The sequence below is a fragment of the Pipistrellus kuhlii genome, unplaced genomic scaffold, assembly GCF_014108245.1.
Source record: "Pipistrellus kuhlii isolate mPipKuh1 unplaced genomic scaffold, mPipKuh1.p scaffold_m20_p_7, whole genome shotgun sequence".
Classification (NCBI taxonomy): Eukaryota; Metazoa; Chordata; class Mammalia; order Chiroptera; family Vespertilionidae; genus Pipistrellus; species Pipistrellus kuhlii.
In genome coordinates this window covers 38,503,635-38,529,381 of record NW_023425573.1, presented here as the reverse complement: position 1 = coordinate 38,529,381, position 25,747 = coordinate 38,503,635, and the positions used below count along the sequence as shown (strand labels likewise).

Below are 25,747 nucleotides of genomic sequence, written 5' to 3'. Positions count from 1 at the left end.
ATTGCATACTCAGTATCGCCCAGCCAAAAATGAGGGCTGTTGTTTGAGACTCAGCATTGGGAGAGGCCTAAGAACCCTTTCCAAGACCCATCCTGTTTTCGTTTTGCCTTGAAATATTCTCATGATTCCTATGAAACCTTGATTCAGAGGGTTTCTAGGTGTGTGCATACAGGTGCATTTAAGATTGTGATTAAAGAATTGTGATTAAAGATGGTGATTAAAGAATTAAAGTATAAGAGATTTTTATTAAAGAATGCTTTGGAAGTCAAGACATCTCCACTCTCACATTCAGGTCAACCTTGACACAGTCTTGGGGCTGTGTTTTGTAGAAAATATTTGCTCAGCTCCATGCTTCTCTTCCTTGGCTTTCCGGCCGCTCTCCTCTCTTTCCTAATCCAACCATAACACCATAACACGTAATCACTCAGCACAAACTAAAGGTAGATACAGATACAATGATTTAGATAATGAATTCCTCCTTTTTGCCACTGAGCTTTTTAAAAGGAGTTCATCGAAAGTCCAGTCCAAGGCCTGGGGACGGAGCTGCTCCCTGCTCCAGCCAAGCCTTGCTCTTCCAGGCTGCCTTTCTCGCCGCACATGTCCTGGTCTGGCCTCTCCCACAAAAGACCGCTCCCTCTGCCCTGGCTGCTCGCACCCTGGAAGCACCCTGCCAGACGCCGGGTTCAGCCCGTCCTTCAGTTCTGCTCGTTAAGCCCCTGGAGAGCATTAGGTATGTGGGGACCTGTGCCAGGAGAGCCCAGAATCTAACTGGAAAAGATGGTGCGTGTGATCCCATCCAAGCTGAGTCTACAATAGGAATAGATCCTCATTATTTTTCATTCTCTCGAAGATGATTCCTAAAAATAGAGGCAAACAGAGTCTAAGGAACTTTGTCTGTGACCCTTCTGTGACTCACCCAGCGTTTCTAATTTGCCGTGGGAGTCGGGCTTTGAATCCGTTAGAACAAATTATCGAAGTTGGTGCTCTCTGCATTAGAATTTGCACTTCAGTGAATGAACTCTGCACTCACCTTGTGTGAAAAACAAAGCCTGACGTTAGAGAGGTGGTAACGCAGGGCTAGGCTGTGGCTGTGTCTCCTCCATCATGTTGGTTAAAGGCCTTCCCACCCAACCTCCTTGTCTGTGGACGCTGTTTTTCTTCCCCCACCGTTTTCTTTTCCTCCCTGTCCCACTCAAAGTGACGCTGAGGGACTCATTCATACTTTCACCTTCTCTCTGACCTCAAGACATTTTCATGCCCACATGGGCTGTGAGCCTATTGCAGGAGACCTAAATTTAGTCTGTTCATTTTTAGGAAGGACTAAGACCACAGCTGGGGCACATGGCGACTTTCCAGATTGCAATGTGATTATTCCTGTGGTTGACATCCGAGTTTGATTCATCTGGATGAGAAGTCTTACATGTTCCATTCCCCTGTAAAATAGGAAAATAAAGTATCTTATTAATAAACAAGGAAAGTCCACTAGCTAGGCAGACTCTATGTACAGGTTATTCACGAAAGAAGAAGAAATATAAATGGCCAATAAATATCACTAGTAGTTAGAAAAACATAAATTAAAACAAGTAGATAAGCTATGTTTACTCATCAGATTGAAAAAAAATTGGAAATAATTGACAAATTTCAAGTGTTGAGGAGGCTGTGGTGGAACAGATATTCTCGTAGACTGTTGGTAGGGGTGCAAATATGAATCATATTTTGCAGCTGACTTGGAGGCATCTATAGAAATTTAAAATACACATAGCAATTGGGACAAACATTTCCAAGTCTACATAGTCATTCTCCAAAACATTTATACATGTTTGCAAAGAATTTTCTTTTCAGTATTGTTTGTAATAGGAAACCATTGGGAAAGCCCTAAATGTCCATCAGTAGAGGTCTGGTTAAATAAATTATAATTCATCCGTAACTTAAAATACAATGGAACTGTTTCAAAAAGCTAAGGGATATCTGTATGTAATAATATGGAAAAATCTCTAAGCAACATTGTTAATTAAAAATAAGGAACTGTGAGACAATACATATTAATATGAGTCCATTTATTTTCATTTATTTACTTATTTATTTACTATCCTCACCTGAGGATATGTTTTGTTATTGATTTTAGAGAGAGGAAAAGAGAGAGAGAGAAACATCAATGTGAAAGAGAAACATTGATCAGCTGCCTCCTGTATGAGCCCTGGCTGGGGATCAAACCCACAACTTGGGTATGTACCTGGCCAGGAATCAAATCCACAACCTTTTGGTGTACACTGGGATGATGCTCCAACTGACCAAGCCACCTGGCCAGAGTTGATTCTATTTATTTTTTTAAATGAGCCTAAAGCCATAGGTCCATATAGATAATTACATATGTAAGTAAATGCACAAAGTTCTGGAATTATATATAATAAACTATTAACAGTGGAGGAGAGGAGAGAGGAATTGGGTTGAGGAAGTCTGCATAATTCTGACCTTTTAATTTTTATAATGAGAATGTGTTATTTGTGTAATTCATTAAACATATATAAAAATAGGAAAGTTGCAACTAAGTTTTCTGGGAAAAGCATACTGAATGGCTTCCCAAGGAGACTGTTCAGGAAACCACAGGTGGGTGTAATGGAAGTTTGCCCTTTTATATTTTGGTAGTGGTTGGTCTATTTATATAATGAAGCAGGAAAGAGGGTTTTTTCCATACTTTTGGGGAAACATACCTGTGGATGAGGCGGGTGTTACACAGAACTGGCCAAGGCAGCCATTTACCAGCAGATTGAAGAGAGCGGAGGACTGTCAGGCCCCCTTGGTGAATGAAATAGGAGAGTACATCATTAAAGATGGGTAAACAACTTATTACTTAGGTCCTACTGTCCACATCCCTCCATGCTGCCCCCAGTGCTTTGGTGGACGTGGGGGTCAGGGCTGTCACTCATTTTATTAGAGCTCAGTCTCTGTAAAGTGCTTCTCTAGATCTGAACACTAGGCATGCCAATGCATCTTCCTCGACACCAGAGTTAACTTCCGTAAGTGCACATTGTGTGGTAATTGACTGTTCATATGTCGGCCTCCCTCTTTACCCTCAGCTAATTCAGGGCAGGAGTCGTGTCTTGATCATCTCTGTATCCCCTGCACCAATACAGTGCCTAACACACAGTTGATGCTCAAGAAATGACTGCTGAGAAAATGCTATAAAGTCAAAATTCCAAACAACTGGTTTATAAAGGAACTTTTGAAAGCAAGGGTATGCCTGTGGTTTGATATAAGAGAAAGACCCCAGAAGCACAGCAGTTAAACACTGGTACAGTTACATGTTAGCTATTTGGCCAATTGGATCAGTGTTTTGGCTTTGGAGTGAACAGCCTATGTTCAAATCCTGACACCTTCCCTTACTAGCTGGTGACTTGGGCAAGTACCTTAATCTCCTTGTGCTTCAATTTCCTGAGATATTAAGATTAGCTACCTTCTGGATTGGTTGTTAGGATTCAGGGAGATAATTAATGCAAAGCTTTAACAGCAGGATCTGGCAGAGAGACAAGTTCATTCATTATTTATTACTAACTGTTGTTATCTAGAACCTTCAAGATATGATTCATTCTAGTTGTTCAAATTTTCTGAACACCCCTTTAAACACCAAAGTGTTTCTTACTTAACTAAATTTGGAATATACCTTTTAAAAATGATTATATTTCCTAAAACAGTATAATAAACATCGCCCTCTTCAACTGAGGAACATTAACATGAGCAGTCGTTATTGTCCTGTGAGTTACACGGGAACGCTGCCCGAGCTAGCAGAGGTGTGTTCGGTTGTCATGTTCCCCAGCTGCTCTGTCTGACTTTCCCAATGGTCAGCGGTCAGCTCTTACTCCCCTCAACGGCCTGCTTTTGGTACCTTCTCTTACCTTTATTATTGTCTTTCCTAGGACTCTGTCCTCTTGGGAATCAGACAACCAAGCACGTTTTAATTGTGTGTAAATAAGAGTGACTTGAGGAGGTCCTTAATGAGCTCTCTAATGAATAAAGTGAGTGATTTTTTTGCAATTTCCATATTGGTTGAATTATCTCCCATTGACATCGATATTCCATTATTCTATTTTCTGTTCTAGTTCTAACTGGGATTAAGCATAATGTCCTTGGACTGGGCTAGAACTTTTAGCACTTCCTCTAAACAGAAGAAGCAGTCTAGTGCTACTGGGCTGAAGTCCTGGGGCAGCTACTTAATTTCTTCTTCTCTACCAAAGAAAAGAAGACAGGCTCTCAATGGACACGAGGGCTTAAATGAGATACTACAGTTCAATATAAGTGAAAGTGCTTTGTTGTTATAAAGTGCTAAAATTTATTATTAGCGTTAGTATTACTCCAGCACATGTTTGCAGGTGCTTTTGTTGTTTGTTTGTTTGTTTTTTATTGTACTTCCTTGGATTTGGCTTGAGAGAGGTTACTATGTATGCCTTATCTGAGAAATTTATCAGTGGCCTTTAAATGAAGTACCTCTATTGAAAGCATTTCATAAATATCTTATATTTGTGATGGAAGAAGGTGGGGAAATGAGCAAGGCCACACTGTGTTGTAAGTGAACTAAGAGGGGAAGAAACCTCTTTTCCTAATAGATTTTGCCAGTAAGCTCTTTTGTGTATACAGACGGAAAAGCATTAAATACAAATGCGATGTGTTCATGGGTTTTAATAGGGGCTATTAATAATTAAGTAGATCTAGTATTTTCTTCTAAGTTTACATTAACATTTCCAAATTAAATACATTAAATTTACTTCTGGATTAGCCTTCTACCCTGGTGTGTACACCATGAAATGCTAAGAGATTATTTAGTTAATGGTCTTCTTCGTGATTTTGAATTTGTTTTAGCTAACAGTTTTTCTCTCCCTCATATTCACTTCCTCATCTCTTTAAACCTCTGTGGGTATCTGCTTGGAATGAATTCCTTTGCAGTCCTGTGTCCTCTGGGATTAGCTAACCATGGGGACGCTTGACTCTGGACTCAGAGTTGCCTTCATTATAGACAATGGGTCCCACTGAGGGCCTGTTTAACTCTGCTGTTCAATGGGATGCAGGAACTTTAGAGAGATGACTAAGACTATAATTTATGTATATGAAAAAGAAGGAGGCTTAATTTCAACCAGAAAGAAGTTCCAAATATACTTTGAGGAGCCACCAGAAGAGGAGGAAGGAGAAGGGCCGGAGATATGAGGGAAGCATATGGGCTCTAGGATCTCAAGATCTGTTTTCTGTCTTGGCCCTTAGATTTATAATTGTGTGAGTCACTAAACATTGTGAAAGTTCCTTCATCACCGAGACCTGGTTTTTCTTTTCTTTTTTAAATATATATTTTATTGATTTTTTACAGAGAGGAAAAGAGAGGGATAGAGATCAGCTGACTCTTGACACTCCCTACTGGGGATGTGCCTGCAACCAGGGTCCCAGGTTCAATTTCAGTCAAGGGCATCTACCTTGGCCGTTTTCCTGCTTTTAATTTGCTCTGAGTCAAATGTTGCTCATGTCGTATTGTTAAATTTTAAACTTGTTAATTCCGATTATCCACAGATTGGGCAGAACAGAGTGGGGGCAAGGTAGCCAGTGGCCAAGCACCTGCTGAGACCAGGACGAGGCCAGTCTGAAGGCAGGGTGTTCAGTATGTGTGGGAGCATGTTTAATAGGTATAAAAAAGGAAGCCAACTCAACCTTGAGGACCTTGAGGTTATACCTGCTTTGCCAAGAGATAAAAAAAACATTTGCATCAGAGATGATGGATGAAGACAAAGGAAAGCCAGCTCGTTGGTCAGACATCTGAAAGAGGAAGTGAAGTAGGCCTGACAATAAGAACAAGGCTGCTGGGTAAATACCTGGTGAAGTTTTCACCCAGAAAATGACTTTACCCTCTGAGATGTTTTCAGCAAAGGTGGGTTTTATGGGAAGCCTACTCTAGTTAGCAGTGTCTAAGCGAGGACTTATGCCACAGAATGCCCTCAGGCAGTGCTCAAACTTGACTTAACATCAGGCAGTGGGAAAATGAGATGCAAACCATGGTGTGGAAGAGGCAAGAGAATCAAGTCCTTCTTTAACCTGTATTTAGATTAGTGAGACAAACAAACCATGCAGAAGAGTCATTTTTTTAGTAATGAAGGATATATATATATATATATATATATATATATATATATATATCTGTCCCAACTCCGTGAGTCCCATTTTTTTCTCTGGATATATATATCCAGAGAAAAAAATGGGACTCACGGAGTTGGGACAGCCACTGCAGAACCAGACCAATTTTTGTCTTCATCGATTAGGCTTCTTCTAGTAACTAAGCTGCCACCACAGCAGTTCTGTGATGATGGTGATCTGTGATCACAGTGTTTAAATTCCCCTATCCCCCGTCTAACTCCACCCCATAACCCGGGAGCCAGCAGTGAGCCATTAAGATGTAGGAAGCTGTTCCATGCTGGAAGGCCAGTCGGACAGCGGCGTCTCCAGGCTGGAAGCCATGGAAATGGTCTAGATGTTTTCCCTTCAGATGCAGGACCTTAATCTCATGTTGACCTTGGACTGTAATTTGGATAACCAGCACTTTTCTCGCCCATTTGCAGCAGGGGGGTAGATTGGTTGGAAAACCTGTGTTTGCAGTCAATTGCTAGTGTTCACGCTCTGGAACCTGAGTACCTGTCTCAGATTTAATTTTTGCACGGTCAGCGCTGGGCCTGCCCCGTAGATACACTGCTCTTCCTTGAGGGAACTCATCCTAGATCACCTCTGGCTTTCTCCTGCCATGTCAGGCAGCACTTTGTCCTTCCTGCGTTACCCATCTGCAGATCCAGAAACATCCCTCCTCACATGGGAAATTCGGTGCTGGCCTCGGAGCTACGCCAGCTCCATTCTTACCATACCCCAGAAATGTCCTTAGCAGACCTGGCAGGGCTGGTGTTCAGCTGGTCCACACCCGTGTGCTCTGAAAGAGTTTTTAAGGTGAAGATTAACTGTTAGTATCTTTGCTGTTTCGGTTGTTAGACATTTTGAACCTGGCCCCTATGGTAGGCTATTGATTTTGTCAGAAAAATCCACGTGAAACATACTTCCCGTTTAGCAGACTTCAGTCTTTGATTTTTAAAAAGGAGAAATTTATTTAGGAAATTTAGACACAGAATTTGAAAAATCATGTGTACTTTTCTTGATGTGTCTACTTTCTGGTGAAACCGAGAAGTTATTTGTAAGCAAAACCTGTTGATGCCCAATTCCATTTATCCTCAGCCCATTTCTGAATTCATCTGGAGCTCGGTGGCCTGCCCCTTGCGCCTGTGTCTCTCTACTCCCCCCTGAGGGTTTTCCTTGGTGCTAAGGGATCTTCACAGCCACAGGATGAGCCAGCTCAGAAGTGTCAGGGGTTTGATGCTAGGCATTCATCAGTGGATAAATACCCCAGCCTCTGCCGTCCCCCTGCCAAAACAGGGTGTCCTCACTCCCCAGTGGCACAGAGCCTCAATTGCCCGGGGCAGCAACCCACTCAGTAGCACTCTCATAATTGTCTTTCTCTCTTCCTTTCCTCACTCTTCCCACTTCCCACTTCAGATACCCTCTCTGAACCCAAGGACCTTGTCTGTGATTCTGTTTCCAATGGGAGCCAAACTATAATAAGACAACTTTTTTCCTGACCCACCCACTGTTCTCCCTGCACAGCCTTTTGCCACCGACACCTCTGACTGTTAGAAATGCAAATCGATCAAGTGCTGCTGAGCTCCAAGCCTTAAATGGTTTCCTCTTGCCTTGGAATAGAAGCCAAGGTCCCTGCCTCAATGTAGCGCCCTTCAGTGGCCTGGCTGCTTCTGCACTTCAGCCGCATCTGAGGTGTACTTTGTAACATGTTTTCCAGATTCTTCCGCATAGGGCTTCTCTTCATTCCTCATCCAACCGCCCTCCCCCGTCTAATCTCTGCTTCCCTGTGCTACTCTTCCTCTGTCTGGGGTGTTCATTCCCTCCTTGTTTACCTCCTCCTCGCCCTCGGCCTCACAGGAGCCTCTCGGACCTTCCACTTACTGCACTCATGAAACCTGTGGCTCCTAGACTGTGCTTTCCCTTCATAAAACTTTGATTGTTTGCAGTGATGTAAGTTACTGTCAAAGATGTATTTAAGGTTTCTCTCTAGAATAGGGATCTGCAAGCAATTACAGTGTGATTGGAACACAGCCACTGATGTACTCATTTCCTATGGCTGCTTTTGAGCTGCACCCAGAATTGAGTACTTGCAACAGAGACCATACAGTTCGCAAAGTAGCAAATACTTACTACAAAAAATTTTGCTGACCCCTCCTCTAAACTCTGAACTAACTCTTGAGGAGCAAAGTCTCTTGCTCACTCTTGGGACCTGGCACCCAAAACAGTCCCCCATAAGAACAGGTATAATATCCATATATTTTTTGTTGTCTAACTTGGAATGAAGTTTCTCCAAATGTTGCTCTTCTTCTTTCCTTATTATTTGCCCCTTGTCTTGTGAATTTTGCATGTGTGTGTGGCAGTGTTATTTATAGCAAGTAAAACATTTCCAGACCTTCAAATGAATGTGAGTACCACCTTCTTATAGCTCTTCGTCAGACGGAATTCAGATTCCCACCTCCATTGTAATGTTTATTGGCTTTATAGGTAATGCTTTTACTAAAGAGGTAACGATTGTATTTTTCATTTTTTGGACCAGGTGTTCAGATCAAGTGGGGCATGACATACTATGCAATGTATTTTCCAGATGGTTAGAAAGAATCCATTTTTATATTTTCTTGGAACAGGATGTCCTAACTGGATTCAATTTTAGGATATCAGAGTAGAATGAAGTAAAGAAAGGTCATGCTTTTATTTTAATGATATAGGATATAAAAATGTACATACTCCATGCTGCTATTTCTTTTTTTTAGCATACAAACTTTATCATATCACTCTATACTTTAAAAACAACACACACACACACACACACACACACAATACAACAATTCCCTAAGCATCTCTGTAATACCCAGAGAAGTGTATTCAATTTGGTTTCTAACTTGCCTTTTTAATCTTATCCCCTGTTATGTTCTAGAATAGAGGTTGTAGCCCAGGCAGTGTGGCTCAGTGGTTGAGTGTCGACCTATGAGTGGTTCAATTCCTGGCCAAGCCATATGCCTGAGTTGCAGCTTGATCCCCAGTGTGAGGTGTGCAGGAGGCAGCTGATCACTGATTCTCTCTCATCATTGATATTTCTATCTCTTCCTCTCTCTAAAATCAATAATAATAATAAAAAAAACACCACCCCATATATTTAGAACAAGAGTTATAAAACTACAGCCTGTAGGTGAAATCCAGACTGCTGCCTGTTTTTGTAAATAAAGTTTTATTGTAATACAGCCACACTCATGTATTGACTTGTTGCTTAAGGTTGCATTTGTGTTATAATGGTAGAGGTGAGTAGCTGTGATGATATTAAATGGCCTGCCGAAGCCAAAGATACTTGCTTTTTCTCCCTTTATAGGAAAAAATAAATGATTGATAGCTGCTCTAGGAAACCCCTTATATTAACTGTGACCAACAGCTCTATTATTTCCTCTGCTTAGCAAACTTCTTTTATGTCTCTGAGTCTTGCACATGCTGTTCCTTCTGCCTGGAGCACTACTCTCCCCCTTCCTGCTTAGAAAACTCATTCAAGCTTTCAGGGCCCTGCTTGGTTTTCCTCTCCTTTGTAAAACTTCTGGATTTCACAAATGGACTGTTTCCCTCTTCTGAGCTCCCATGACACTTTGTATAGATGCACTTATCCTTGCTCTTTGTATCCGAATTTCTGGGTTTACAGTGATCTCCTACTAGAGTCTGAGCTGTAGAGGATGGGGTTCTACATCGTTATTTAGTTTGTATCTTCAGCGCATCTCCAGGTGCCTGGTTCTAGGAAGTGACTTTTGAGTGTTGGAGTGTTGCATGTTATTAGCCCCTCTACATGAAAGATATGCAGTTAAGCAGAAACTCTTACAGAAGTTGGAGGAATTATAGAATTTTTAACTCTAAAGTATTTGGAATTATATTTGTTCTACTTTCCTTTTCTTACAGATAGAAAAAAAAAAAAAAGCTGAGGCTCAAAGAGGGGACTTGCCCAAGCTGAGTTCTCCCAAATCTCCATCCATTGCTCTTTTTAATTGTATGATTCCACCTCACAATTGTATGATACCATTGCTCTTTTTAATTGTATGAAACCCTCCAGTGGGTTTGACTAGAGATAATGTGCTAATTGGAGAGTTAACTGCTTAGTAAACTTGTGGATCCTTATTTCCTCAACTACTGAGCCAGGTGGGCGGGCGGGGCATCCATGGTGAAGGAAGCAGGGTGTTTATTGGTGTAATGACCCTCAGTAATAGAAGCAGATTAGAGAATTTTAGTATTAGCTCTGACTTTCGTTTGCAAACAAATACATTGCTTTTCCGTCTCCTCCAGTTTTTCCTTTTGGAAAAGATATAAATTTCAGTCCCTGATATTGTCTTTATCTTGTCTGTACATTTTGAATGCTTTTAATGCTGCTTTGAATTCACAGTGGTCTTTGCAGTGTGTAGCAGCTTAATGAACTGGCTTATTGCCATCAACTTCAAGGTAAGAAATGTTTTAATAAAAATTTTGTAGCTTAATTTTTTCTATGAAAGATCAAATTCAAAATGGGAAGCAGCATTTTTCAAGAGTTGCCCGTGTTTATCTGAGGGATGGTGACTCCATGTTGCTAAAGCCAGGTGACTGTCTAATGGGGGTAATTTGATCTGGCGAAGAGCCCAGTTGTCCATCTTCCTGGGGCTGGTAACTTCTTACACGGGAATAAGAATGAGCTTTAATCGACTTCCTAGACACCTCTCTTCCGAGGGAATGAAGAGGAGACGAGGAAAGGAAAGAGGGCATGCTGACAAGCAACTTCTGAGATTGATAGGCAGTTTGCATCTAATTTTAAATACCAGGAACATATTTGTCCTGTCAAAGTCTCTTTGAAAGAGAACTCACACACTAACCCTCTCTTTTAATATTTATAAAGTTATGTTTTAAGAGTTGTAGCACTCGTTTCCCCGACTACTTAGCTGGAAGAGATCCCATGACACGGTCCACTTTCAAGTTAATAGGCTTTTAACATCTTTTGGCTAATGTTGTATAATGAGAGAAATCCATTTTTGCCGGATTTTCATTGTTCAAGCTTTGGCAATAATACTTACATATAGCAATAATGTCAGTAAAAAGGTCTCGTTTGCTTACAGACAGATTTCAATTGTTGGGAGACCAAATGATGTCCTGTTGCTAGAAACATGGGCAGCATTTGGTCTCTATTCATCGAGCTGCTTTGTAATTAGGATCGTGTCCAAATAGCAAGTGCCTCTTCTCTCATGGAGGTCATTTCAACTTGCAGTTTCCACTGAGAGCACAAGGCTTCATAAGAGGACCTGTCTATAAAAGAGAATAAGCTTTAATCAAATATATATATATATATATATATTTTTTTTTTATTTTTATTGATTTTTTACAGAGAGGAAGGGAGAGAGATAGAGAGCTAGAAACATCTATGAGAGAGAAACATCGACCAGCCGCCTCCTGCACACCCCCTACCAGGGATGTGCCCGCAACCAATGTACATGCCCTTGACCGGAATCAAACCTCGGACCTTTCAGTCAGCAGACCGACGCTCTACCACTGAGCCAAATCGGTTTCGGCTCAAATATATATTTTTATATATGAACACACACACACACACACACACACACACACACACACACACACATTCAGGTTAACCAGTACATCTCTAATTATATCAGGCTTATTTTTAATATCAGTTTAATATCAGTCAGCAAGAAAGATTTTTAAAATATGGATAAACATTTTGTAAAATTAAGATCAAAGTCAATATTTAAACTTCCAGAGGATCAATGAATTTTCCTAGCAAATTTTGTAGAGGATAGCTTAGTAGAGCATGTAAAACTGTTTAAGGTTGGTCTGTTTATCTGGGGTTATAGCCACTAGTTTTGGGGAATGCTCCATGGTGTACTGCAAGCATGTCAAACTGGCAGCACGCAGGCCACATGCAGCCCACAAATAATATTTTTGTGGCCCAACCAATATAACGGTATGTAATAAATGTTTTAATAAAAATTTTTAACTTAATTTTTACACTATCCTGTTATACATAATTATTACTAATGAACTACAGCATTCACTAATGACTGATGACTATAATCGTGTTGCATTCATTTCTCTTACACACCTTACGCACAGTCACAACATTTCTCTCCTCTAATACTAGCAGCAAATATTTCAGCAGCCGATTGCCACTTCATTAATCTTGGACTGACTTATTTGGTGTGTGCAACAGGAAATATTTCGCTTTCGGAGAACAAGAAAAATAGGTTTATTTGCGTTATACTTATTAATTTGTGCAGATGTTCAGTGTCCAGTAAGTTAATGTTAAAAAAATTAATTTTTATTAAAATGTTCTATTATTTTATGTTAACTACTACTCATTTATTGCAGCCCTTTATATTCAGCATATCTCTATTGGACTAATCCTACATTTCTATGAAAATAGAAGCTTGTTTTTTTTGCGGCCCACATAAACTTAAACCTTGTTTATTTGGCCCGTGTTAGCCTTTGCGTTTGACATACTTGGTGTACTGGGCCTATTCTGTAGCCCTTGGAGAAAGGAGAATGCGAGCCTTAATATTTTACAGCTGTTATGCTAAAAAGCCACTAGGGCCAACTCCTGCAGAACTCAAAGCAAGACTTGATCAGCCATGACCATGATAAACAGCGAACTGAGAACATGTAGGACAGGAAGGTCCAACGTGAACTGGAGGTGATTTAGAGGGTTTTTATTTTGGCAGCTGAAGTTCTGACGCCAAACCCCTGGTTTTGTCCCAGGAAAGCTGGCGGTGACATTCGGAGCGGCTCTATTTAAGGAGCGGAAGTTTGATGACTGATAAGGGCCAAGACGTAGAGGCAGGAATTGGATGGATGGCGACAGCCATTTCCACAGTCGTCCTTGGGGACCACGGGGAGACCTTTGTTGCCTCTCCTGTGCCTTTTCAGGAAAGTGGATTTCTAACCAGGCTGTCTGGACTGCAGAAGGCTCTGGAGGCATTTCCTTCACAACGAATCGGGCGTTCTATAAGCTCATCTATTTTAAAGAGTGACCATTGGTTATTTTTATGAGGTGTTATGTCCACAATGCTGCAAATAAGGAAACCAGTGAATAGGGTTTTGAATCTCATTCATTTGCAGCTTTATCCATATGAATTGTTGCTCTCAGGACAAGGCCCACGAAAGCCTGAAATTCCTCATGTGTTTACACCAGGAGAGACCACTTCACATGAATCAGAAGGAGGGCGGCGGGAGTGCTTGAGAATGCCCCTGGGAACAGGTCCTCGCTATGCCGAACCTGCAAAGGGAAGCTCTTCTCTCACAATCCCTGCTCCTTCACTCAGCACTGGGCCCATCATGTGCAGGGATCCGGCACAAAGTGAACACCGGGGGCCTTTGTTTGAAAATCATTAAGGGTTCCTAGAAGGTAGCCTCAGAGCATGACACCAAGCCCAGGACACTTCCCACCACGGGCCGTGTGTGGATGCACAGGCTGCCCATTCAGGGAATCAGCCCTCATTTTATTTATTTTCTCTGTTTAGGATCTTACCTGGTCACACAGATATCGCCCTCTAGTATCTGACAGGGACCACATTTCAGTCACGTGTCCCTTGTGTCTTCTGATTTCTCTGGATCTCGTACGGCATATTTTGTCTCCTTTTCTTCCCTATTTCTTTTCCTTGTCTTTTTCCCCCCTTATTTATTATTATTATTATTATTTTAAAATAGTCGTTCTTTTTAGAGCAGTTTTGCGCAGCAGAATTGAGTGGAAGGCACAGAGATTTCCAGTGTTCCCCTCCTCTCCCTACCACCCTCCCACACACATACACACAGCCTCCCCCGTCATTAACATTCTGCATCAGAGTGGGGTGCATTTGTTACAACTGCCGAATCGACACGGACACATCGTTATCACCCAAAGTGCATGGTTTGCATCAGGGTGCACTCTTGGTGTTGAGCAGTCCATGAATTTGGACAAACGTGGGGTGACCTGTGTCCACCATTACAATATCAGATGGAGCATTTTCGCTGCCCCGAGCATCTTCTCTTGAGCATACTGCTCCTCCTTCTTAAAAAGGCATTTTCTTTAGAAGCCAGCTTTGATGTCTGCTTTGATGTCCCTTTTCCTAATCTCACTGCCGTGACATCTGTTTATCTCAAAATTCCGGGCCAGTATGAAGCTGGAAGGCTCATTGGAAAAGCGAGGCTGGTTGCAAGACACAAAGGGCCAAATCCGTGGGCAGCAGTTCTTCCCGGTGGGACAGAGCAGATGGGAGGCGTCGATGCAGGGTGCAGGCGCATTGAGCAGCAGTGGGTTGGGTGCCTGGCGCGGTCCTGACCGCAAAAGGAAACAGTGCATACAGCAGCCAGGTAAAAATTACCCAAGGCGCTGCAATTGGCTTGTCCCTTTGCCAATGGCCGTAGGACATTCTAGTGACAATGAATACAATAAGCTTTATCAAATGTACTTGGAGAAAGCTAAGTAGTGTTAAGTTTGCCATCATTTGTAGTAGGTTCCCCCAACATATAAAGTAGGTGGGGATTCTTCCTCATCAGAGCCCAGGAGAGGAAAAGGAAGCTGGGTGTGAAGAATTGAACATTCTCAGGTCAGTAAGTCCCTTGCCCTCTCCTCTTGGCAACTCTCTCCACTCATTTTTATAAAATGACCATCAAGACCAGTTTACCTGGTGAAAAGAAGTCACAGTGAGTGAGAAAGGATGTATGGCCATTCTTAGTCCTTCTTTTGCCCTGTGAATGCAGGGGAAGGAAGGAAAGACAGAGGGTCGGAGTCAGGGCTGCTTGGGGTCGGGGGAGGGTATAAATCACCTCTTCCCCAGGGAGCTCTATCACCCATGTCCAGCCATGAGGACCTCCTTCCTCATGGCCCCACGGAGTACTTTCTTTTCATCGATTAGTCGATTGTATTCTGGAATCAAGTTTTATATTTGGTGCATAATCTAGGAAAATATGATGTAAGACCTTAACTATTTACTTTTTTTTTTATTTTACATTTCTGATGTTCTCACTAAATTTTTATTTTTATTTTTATTGATTATGGTATCACATAATTGTCCTCATCCCCCCATTCCCACTATTTACTTCTGTGGCCCTTTGTTCAGCAGTAGTGTGTGCCCTGGCTTCGCTTCCCCTCCCTTTCAGCTGCAGCTGTGATGGGCGGTTCAGGTAAACTTCAGTGCCCACCCCAACTCCTCCCAGTCTCTCAGCTTCTCCACCTCGCAGCTTTCTCCTAAAACTCTAGATTAGGGGTGTCGAACTCAATCAGAGAAGGGGCCAAAATCTAAAATCCAGCCTAAATCGTGGGCCGAATGGTTTACTGAACAGCCATAAACTGTCATTGTGATGGAAACGCAGCGGAGTGCAGTGATGACAGCGCGGTGCGGGCCACATTGCAAGGCCTGGCGGGACGGATTTGGCCCGCGGGCCTTGTGTTTGACACATGTGCTCTAGATCTTGCACAACTTAGTCAAGATGGTTGAGAGCTTTAGGGGGAATTAGTGCCTCTGGAGATAGCCCTCAAATAACGGGGGATGGGAATCTGCAGATAAATGCCCCAGACTACTGAAGCAGAATTCTACGATGCATCTTACAAGGGTCCCCAACAGGATAACCAGCTCAGCAACACAGTCTTCGTTGTCTTTTCCACTTTTCTGGTGGCAGTTTTCCTGCCCTTCCCTCCGGCTTCCCGGGATCACTTCCCAAATGAGCTGCCTCCCCGTCCAGTTTCAAGCTCTGCCTTCAGAGGGATGCACATTAACAGACGCCCATAAAATGAATAGGATGCAATGCTGGCCAGGCGGACGTGCATTTATTTATGCCAGCCTGCCACATGGCTTGGTTCATCGGTGGCATCGGTACCAGTCTTCAAACATTCAATTGATAACTAAAAGAGGCAAGAGGAAGACTAAAAATATTTTATGTTGCAAATGTGCCCGTATACTGATGACATCTTATTACATAATCATCTGTGCAGTCACCTTTCTGAGGTCCCACGCTGTGGGCTGGGACTAGAAAGAGAAATAAGCTGTGGCTCCCGCCGATGGAGTATAGGGTCTATCAGAGAGTTGATGCTAGGAATCTCTGCACAGCACATCTGACAGGGCACATGGCAGTGGTCAGCTGTGCTCGCGTGGTTCGGAGTTGTGAAGGAGGCGTGGCGAGAGCCCGCTGGGCAGGCTGAGTAAGGGCAGGACAGGGCAGGAGGGAGCCTGAAGTCCAGGCAGGTTGGTCCTGGGGGTAAAGTGTAAGCAGCTGGGGCACAGTTTGAGGTTTACTCTGAATCAGGAGGTGAAAGCGCCTGGCTGATGTCCCATGTGAAAGGATAGCAACTGCATTTTTGTGCAGCCTGCACTTTGCAAACCAGGTCCACGGATTGTGGTCCCAAACCATGGGAGTTGAGCATTAGGCTTTTGACTCTGGATTCTAGTCAGTCTCTCTCTCTCTCTCTCTCTCTCTCTCTCTCTCTCTCTCTCTCTCTCTCTTTCTCTTTCTCTCTCTTATAACACTTTGTTTCTGTTTTTGAGATATGGTCCCCAGGGCATAGTGTGTTAACCACTGTTATATTCAATGTGATGCTTTCCCCATTCTCCCAAGTAATTCTTAACATTTTGCATCTTCTTCAAATAAAAGGGCAACAGGAATGCCTAAAAGGCTTGAGGAAATGGAATGCTAAAGCATCTTTACTGAAACTGCATTCAGGACCGTTGCCAATTGCCTGCCCCAGCCAGTGTGCTTTTCACTTCCAAAGTGCACCTGTAATCTCAGCACCACTCCTCGAAGATTGCAGCGCTACAGTCTCACCTTTAAGCTCCAAGCCAGAGCAAGATTCTGCCCAAATCCTTAGCAAAGATGCTATTTGAAAGTCCCTGCTTTATTTCATTACTCTATGCAAAGACCTCTTCTTTATCCTTCAATTGAGACAACGTCTCTGTGTGTACAAAGGACACATCATGGGCAAGACTTCTTACACCTGTCAGTTCTACATAATCACCAAGATGACTCATAGCCTTGCCCCCATAAACCACTGAGCCACCTTCTGTCTTCGCCTCTTCCACCAATCCAAGGAACATGCTCACTGCCTGATTGATGTGAGAACACTGGAATCGTGGTTTCCTACACGAATCTGAGCATGGACCTTCTAGATTCACTTGTAACGTCATCATGGATGCTTTCCTGGGCAGTCACCTCACCGTAGTTCATATCTGGCCGCAGTTTAGGCGGCTTGCACTGTGCTTTCCTGTAATGACTTCCAAATTTTCAACTTCCCTTTTCTGCAAGACTTACAGTAGGAAATCAGGGCTCAGCTTAATAAAAGTTCCAATTCTAGTTCTTACACATATCTTTCTTTCTCTTTTTATTCCAGTAGGGGAAAGTAGAAGAGCTATTTTGTAAAATAATAATAATAATAATAATAATAATAATGATAATAATTGAAGATTTATTTTGGAAGCACATATAAGTGACTCTGTTGGGAGAAGTAGGGGAAAACTAATACTTTCATTTCAGTCTGAATAGGAAGTTAGTCCGTCATGAGCTTTTAGACTGACTGCAAGAATGAGGATTTAATGAGAAGTGAAAACTCATCTGATTTTATGGAAAGTGGGTGCTGAAATCTGTCTCTGCTCTGAGGGGGCAATTCAGAGAAGCCCAAAATAATGGTATCCATGTCTTGCCATCTGTTTTTTTTTTATTTTTTATTACAGTTTGACCAGCTTTTTAAAAACACACTCCTACTTACACAGGCATCTATCTGCACATACAATTTTGGCCTTTGAAGTGGGCAATGAACATTGTATAATAATTGTCACAAAATTGGACTTGAACTGTTTTGAACTTTCTGCATGTTCATTGGCTGATGGCTGCTTTGTTCATTGAGTGTCTTCAAAGAGTATCAGACAGAAGTACTGTTTTTTGAATTTTCGTTAGAAGGCACCCTAGAGCTTCTGGGATGTGGGGGAAGGTGGTGGCCAGGAGCGATTTGTTGTCATTTTCTGGGTCTGTTTTAGATGCCCCCATGGCAGCATCCCTGCAACTCTTTGACTTTAATCTCTTCTATTCTTCTTTGTTTTTCATCTTTTTGAGACAACAGCTGGATTCTGCTTTTAGTCCTTCCTCTTGATTCCTGTCCTGTTGTGAGCCATTCTGGTGTTTTTTTTGTTTTGTAAAGGCATGTGGCATCTTACTTTTCCATACTTATTTAATTAAAAGCTTGGCCTTTTGGAACTTGGCATTGGCAGCTGCTAGAAAATAGAGCCAGTGGGTATTTCCAAGGAGTCCGAGACCCTCTTTTACCCTTGCAGTCTCCCCAGCCAAGGTCAAGAGCTTTCTGCCAATGACTCTCTGTTTTGGAGGAAAGTTCACAATACATCCTTTACCTGGGGCAAATGGCTTGTTTTGATTTGTAACTTACTTGAATGTCTCCCCAAAGGCATATTTTTTGCATTGTTGTTTTCTGTGATCTTAGTTATTACTAAAAGGGTTCAATTTTATTTACAGTGAATCTACTTCTACAGTAACTTGGTCTCTGAGACTGCCAATTCTGAATTTTATGCTGACATAATTTGTCCCCAAAATATATATGCTGGGGTCACTAAGGACATTCAGAGATGAATATCTCATTTTTATATATGGCAAGGAGGGAATATATATTTATGATAATTTTTTAAAAGTTAATCCACTTTTGATCAGATTTCCCACACTTTCCATTATCCTGGTATACTCTTTTATCATAGCTTTATTTAGGAAAATTATAATGAAAATGGGGCCTTTTCTGGGTAGTAACCCAGCAGTGGGAGAGAGATATTATTAAAACACTAGAGGCCTGCTGCACAACATTCATTCACTGGTGTGTGTGTTTGTGAGTGTGTGTGTGTGTGAGTGTGTGTGTGTGTGTGTGTGTGTGTATGTGTGTCCCTCAGCCCGGCCTGTGCCCTCTCACAGCCTGGGACCCCTTGCTCGTTACAGCCCACTGCAATGGAGACAGGAGAAGCTCCCGCCACTGCCACTGCACTCTCTAGCCGTGAGCCTGGCTTCTGGCTGAGTGAAGCTCCCCTCCTGTGGGAACACACTGACCAGTAGGGGGCAGCTCCTGCATTGATCGTCTGTCCCCTGGTGGTCAGTGTACGTCATAGTGACCGATCCTTCTCCCGTCTGGTCTATTTGCATTTTAGCCTTTTATTATATAGGATTTTCTGAGAAATCAAAGTTTTAAACCTTTTTTAATCCTCAATTTTTATGCCAGATAATAAGGACTGCTGAATTTCACACAGAATATAATGTGTAATAAGAAAGCAGAATCTGTTAAAGCCGTCAAGATTGATTAACCTTCCTCTTAAGGTCTTTGATTTGAAATATTTTTTTTGAGATAGCAGAATGAAATTACCCAGTAAATGGAGCCTTTTAGGATTTGTGAGAAAAAAGTTATCTTAATCAGTTCTTAATCTTTTTTTTTTTTTTGAGATAACATAATTTTCCAGGATAAACCATTATGACACACTGAATTATAATCTACAAATTAGAAAGTAATTGTACAATTTGTGTTTAGTTCTCCTGCTCACATTTTATATTAGGCATGTTTCTTTGTAGACTTACAGTAGTGTGAGTTTTTCATAAACATCTATTTAAAGCCATTCACATAATCAAAATAATATTTATAGATATTCAGAAAATGATTAAATCTTAGGATTGTGGTAAAGCAGAAAACCTTACTGTGTGGTTTGCCACTTCCTTCCAACAAAAATTCAAATTTTGCTTAAGTTCCCTAAATGAGGGTAGTGAAAATTAGCTTCTTTTTGAATGATAATATAATTGAAAGACTAATTTAAATTAGGAGGGCACACTGGGCTTGGCAGAGGGCATTGTGAGAAAGCAAAGTGTAATTTTCCTCCAAACAAAGGCAGGCTTGTTGGAGAGCATGCTTTATTGCCTGGAAATTCTATATATATGCAAAGTTGCTCATCAATTCACTGTTGGGTTTCATGCGCTTGGTTTCTCTTTTTGTTTGGAAAAATCAAATGCTGAAAAAAGTCAGCATAGCTCTGCATGCTATAGGCAGGTAGAAACCTACACCGCTCAGTTCTCCTGGTGTGCCAGGTTCCTGTGGGGGAGCTGCCTCGGGAGGGGTGCTCAGACTCGGGCTTCATGCAGGTAAAACCAGGGTGTGTGCTTCTGCAGAGCCCACCCAGAATTTCCAGAAAATGACTCTTCCTGTATCTTTTTCCGGTCACTTCCTTCTGACAGATTGGGTAAGTTAGGTTCATAACTCAAACTCTGTTTTCTCTTTTGTCAAGAGACATGCTGTATATACCATGCAATTTCCCTACTTAAGTGTACAACTCAGTAGCTTTTAGTATGTTGTGCAACTATTACCCAGGTCAATTTTAGACCATTTTTATTACCCCCAAAGACAAACCATATCCCAGTCAGTGTTCTTTGAAGACCCAGATTTGGATAAGTAAAAGGAGAGGAAGGTGAACATTCCCTAAGCTAGTTTTATTTACTTGTTTGTTGTTGTTGTTGTTTTGTTGTTGTTGTTTTAAAAAGACCACCAAATAGCCACAGCAATTTTTTAAAATATATTTTATTGATTTTTTACAGAGAGGAAGGGAGAGAGATAGAGATTTAGAAACATCGATGAAAGAGAAACATCGATCAACATCCTACTGGGGATGTGCCCACAACTAAGGTACATGCCCTTGACCGGAATCGAACCTGGAACCTTTCAGTCTGCAGGCTGATGCTCTATCCACCGAGCCAAACCAGTGTCAGCTATTTACTTGTTAATTAAATTTATTGAGGTAACATTGGTTTAATAACATCATATAAGTTCTAGGTGTACAATTCCATAATACTTCATTTGTATATTGCATTGTGTGCTCAGCACCCAAAGTCTGGTCTCCCTCCGTCATCCTGTATTTGACCCTGATTACCCTTTTCCCTTCCCTTTACCCTTCTTCTCTCTGGTAACCACCATACTATTGTGTGTGTCTGTGAGTTTGTTTATTTTGTTTGTTCATTGTCGCTTTTGTTTTATGTCCCACCTATGAGTGAATCATATGGTTCTTATATTTTTCCATCTCACTTATTTCACTTGATACTCACAAGATCAGTCCATATTGTTACAAATGGCAATACTTCATCATTTTTTATGGTTGAATAGCATTTCATTGTATATATGCAACACATCTTCTTTATCCAATCATCTATGGAAGGACCCCTAAGTTGTTTCCATATCTCGGCCACTGTGAATAATGAGCATAGGATCAGCCATTATGTCTTTACAAGTAAATGTTTTTGAATTTTTCAAGTAGATACTCAGAAGAGGGGTCACTGAGTCATATGGTAGCTCTATTTTAATTTTTTTGAGGAACCTCTAATTTACATTCCCACCAGCATTGTATGGGGTTCTTTTTTTCATATCTTCTTTAGCACTTGTTATTTCTTGTCTTATTGATAGTAGCCATTCTAATAGGTGTGAGGTGGCATCTCATTTTGATTTTGATTTTCATGCCCCTTATAGCTAGTGGAGTTGGTCTTCTTTTCATATTATCTGTTGGCCATCTGTATGTCTTTTTGGGGAAAGTGTCCAGGTCTTCTGATCACTTTTTAATTGGATTTTTTTGTTTGTTTGTTTGTTTTTAAATATATTTTATTGATTTTTTTATAGAGAGGAAGGGAGAGGAGAGAGATAGAGAGCTAGAAACATTGATGAGAGAGAGACATCGACCAGCTGCCTCCTGCATACCCCACACCAGGGATGTGCCTGCAACCAATGTACATGCCCTCGACTGGAATCAAACCTGGGACTCTTCAATCCATAAACCGACGCTCTATCCACTGAGCGAAACCAGTTTCGGCTGTTTGGGATTTTTAATTGTTGAGTTGTATGAGTTCTTTATATATTTTGGATATTGGCCCCTTTTCATGGGTAATATTTGCAACTATCTTTTCCCATTCGGTTGGTTTCTAGGCTGCTTTTAATTTGTCTTCTTCACTCTGTGTCTCAGAATAGCAACTACACTCACTCCTCCTAAGAGCATGTGCACAGTATTTTACAGTGTGCAAAGCACTTCCTGTCAAACTGCAACTGAGAGCATGGCTGGCAGCATGACAAGGTTGGGGTGAGAGGTTCCTAGGAGACTGGCCTGGAGGACAGGAACCCTGTTATTTGTCAACATCAGAGGGGTGGACTTGCAGGCCAGAACCCAGAGCTTTGTGCAACCTGACCATGACTGTGAGGGGTCTGGACTGCAGCAGGGAAAGCAGCAGAGCCAGTGGCCAGAAATGGATCCAAGGTGAAAAGAAGAATGCAGGTATCAGGAGCCAGTCCCTTACACCCAAAGGGGAGGGGAAGAGGTGCTGGGCAGGTGGCTCAGCTTCTTGGGATGTAGGTGGTTTGGACAAGCCCACTTCTGCTGGAGGAGGAACCAGAATGCCATCATTTAGAGGGGTTGGGAGTGGACAGAGAAGGTTTAGGAAAGATTTTCCCCTGAGTCCTAGGGTCCAGATTTAGAGTCGTTCACCTGGCTGCCTTCCTCCTGGGTTGTCCCTATGGCTGACCTTAAAGGGGTCATTTTTAGCTTGGCACCTTCACGGGAGGAAGGAGAACAATTTTTGTTCAGATAAACTGTGAGAAGGTGGTTGACAATATTTCCTTTCCTAGTGAGGCTTCTAAGAAATTTTATTATGTGGTCCTTCACCCCCTAAAATCTTATCCTCCCCAGATTGCCCTAACTCTCTTATGCAATATGCTTTAATTTACTCCCAAAATTTAAATATACTTTACTGTATTTAATTCAATAGATTTTATTTAAAAACTGTATATAATGTGTGTGTGTGTGTGTGTGTGTGTGTGTGTGTGGTATTTGATTTGGGCAAATGTTTTTTTGGGTAATATTATTTTTTGAAAACATCAGGAATTTTATTTAAACTTTCAATAAAATAAAAAATACCTGTATGTTACAAATACTGGAAAACCCACATTCATGTGTTATACTTTGGATTTTCATGAGCATAGCATAACCATTTTATATTGTTTAGATTTTTGTGTTGACTAGTAGAAAGGTTGTTTCTCTCCTTCTGGCACTGTAGAGATAATATACAGAAAAACTCAAAGCAACTATTTTTCTGACCTGGAGATTGATTTTTTTAAGTTGAGTTTCTAGATTGTCGCAGAAATCTGTTTTCGTGTGTGGTCAAAGGTTAATCTGTGTAGGACAGTTAGACTCTTCAGCTCTGTTAACATTGGAGGTGGGACATCTGCCTGAATGCACTTCCCAGAAAGCCTAGTTACAAGAGCTGTAAAGCTGACTCCCTAGGCAGTGGCCAACCATCAGAATAGCACTAGAAGAGCTTAGAAAATCCCTCCCCTATCCAGGATGGCATTAAGACCGAGGGGATTCTCTGGCCTGGTTGGGTGGGGCTTGGAGAAAAAATTTGCCAACAGTGACAGAGCAAATAATCAGACCAGGTGATTGATTGTCTTGTGGTTTGGGGTCATCTAAAGATGCCAGGTGGTATCTTGGGCTAGAACTAGAGGTGTAAAGGGCAAGAGGGAAGAGGGCAGGCAAGGGCAAGACAGACTGTGGAGTGTGTGGGAGGTATTGTATAGTCCCAGCGAGGGTGTGGACACACAGCAGGAAAAGGCCGAAGCTCAGGAACGGGGGTCGAGCATGTGAGCGATGAGGGGAGAGCTGTGGCTTTTTAGCTCTTTTCATCCCTGGTGTGCACCGCCCCCCCCCCCCCCGCCCCCCATCTCCCTACATGCCTGATGCCTGAACACATGGCACCAGGACAACTTTGGACCTTCCCTGCTCCCACTCCGATAAGGGCTTGTAGAGAGGCAGAGCAGCTGGGCCTACACAATGGGACAGAGCTTGTCCCTGAGCTGCTTGGGAAAGGAAGATATTGACAGAACAAATGCATTAAGCTCATTTATAGTTTCAACCCTGACTCCTTTTCATTTCTTGGTAGCTTTTAATTTTGATAGAATTTTAAACATACTCAGAAAAGTTGCAAGTATAGTATAAATAGCTTCTCTAGACTCTTTACTCTGATTCTACCAATTGCTTACATTTTGCCCCACTTGCTTTATTGTTCTCTCTCTCTTATTTTTTTTCTGAATCATTTGTAAATTGAGACATTGTGCTCCTTAATCCCTAAATATTAATATTTCAGTGCATGCTTCCTTGGAACAAGGGCATTTTTTATATAACCACAATGCAGTTATCAAAATTAATAAATCTGGCTCCTTTTATACTAATAATATTCAAATGCCATTCATAATGTTTTCCAGTTTTCATTCCATTATTTTTGAACTGTCAGAGATTGAAATTTAATTACATTTCTTTTTCTTTCTGACAGTGCTGGGGAGAGAGCATACACACTATTTTTTCTTCAAATGTATTACAAGGGAAGCCTTTGCCAAGTTTACAAAAATACAGTTGGCAGTCAGTGGAGTTACAACATAATGACACCAATTAGATAAAATCATCAGAAAGATCAAAGAATTTCTCTGAGTAATGTGTTTGTGTATTTGTTTGCCTTGGAATTAAATTTTTACAGTGCTATCTCATTTTAAGAATAACATTAAAATCACCACTTAATAAGACCCATGTATTTGATCTTTTTCTTTTTGCTTTAAACTCAGGGAAGATATTTTGATGATGCAAATTCAGTATATTTTCCAGATCTATCCTAATTGGGCTAAATGGATATATAGCAACAACAACAACAAAAAATAAAGTGTTTTTTTTAACAAGAAAGCAATGGTGAAATATATCCTGATATCAAAAGCTCTCCAGGATATATTCTTAGAGAGAGAAGAAAGGATAAAACATCATGTACCATATGATCCCATTTGTTTAAAGCTGGTTGGGAGGCTACATTGGTGTGTGCATAGAACATTCTGGAAGTTATGGAAGAAATTACTGTCAGCAGTGGTTATGTTGGAAGTGAGACTGGGTAGGTCAGTAAGTTGAGGGTAGTGAGGGAAGATAATTTTTTTTTTTTTACCACTTTTTACACCTTGTAGTTTAAATTTGTTATCATGCGCTTTTATTTATTTTGTAGTAATAAAACTGATTATAGTAGGATGGAGAAAAAAGAGAGAGAGAGAGAGAGAGAGAGAGAGAGAATAGTAGTTAAAACAAAATTCAAAGGCTAATTTATTTTAAAATGGTGAGGCTTAGAAAGGAACATAAACGGGTGGAATTATGAATAAGTTGGATATGTAAAATGAATCATTTTCTACTTTCAGCTATTTATATATGGCTGCCAGTATCTTTCAGCAAGATTCATACATGGGTCTCTTAAAACTGAATTTTCACTAATGAGTGCATTTTGGTGCTAATTCTGGTAGAGCAGACTGGCTGCTCTATCCCTCAGTGCTTCCTTTTAAATTACAAAATTGATTAGTCTTCGTGGACTTAGATGTGTTAAATTTAGGACTTGTTTTTATCAGCATCAACTGATCTGCATGCTTCTTCTGTTCCTTCTCTGGAAGCAAGAAGCTTATTCATAAAGAGCAAACCAACATCACAGAGCTATTTGACCATGTGCATCATATGATTTCAAATAGCTCCTTTCATCATATCTGCAAATCATTAGAATGATTTTTTAT

At 41.3% G+C, this 25,747-nt stretch overlaps 1 protein-coding gene across 8 annotated transcripts in view; it reads left to right on the top strand.

The window, feature by feature from the left end:
- RAPGEF4 (Rap guanine nucleotide exchange factor 4) overlaps positions 1-25,747 on the top strand; it is a 249,197-nt gene that overhangs the window by 104,413 nt on the left and 119,037 nt on the right. The window contains exon 1 of one of the 8 annotated variants that reach the window (XM_045575251.1): positions 22,343-22,469. The exons of the other annotated variants lie outside the window; for them this stretch is intronic. Within the exon in view, the coding sequence (XP_045431207.1) occupies positions 22,434-22,469 (36 nt within the window). The 5' untranslated portion in view covers positions 22,343-22,433. Of the gene's footprint in view, positions 1-22,342; positions 22,470-25,747 lie in introns of those variants that run through there. 8 annotated transcript variants of the gene reach the window in all.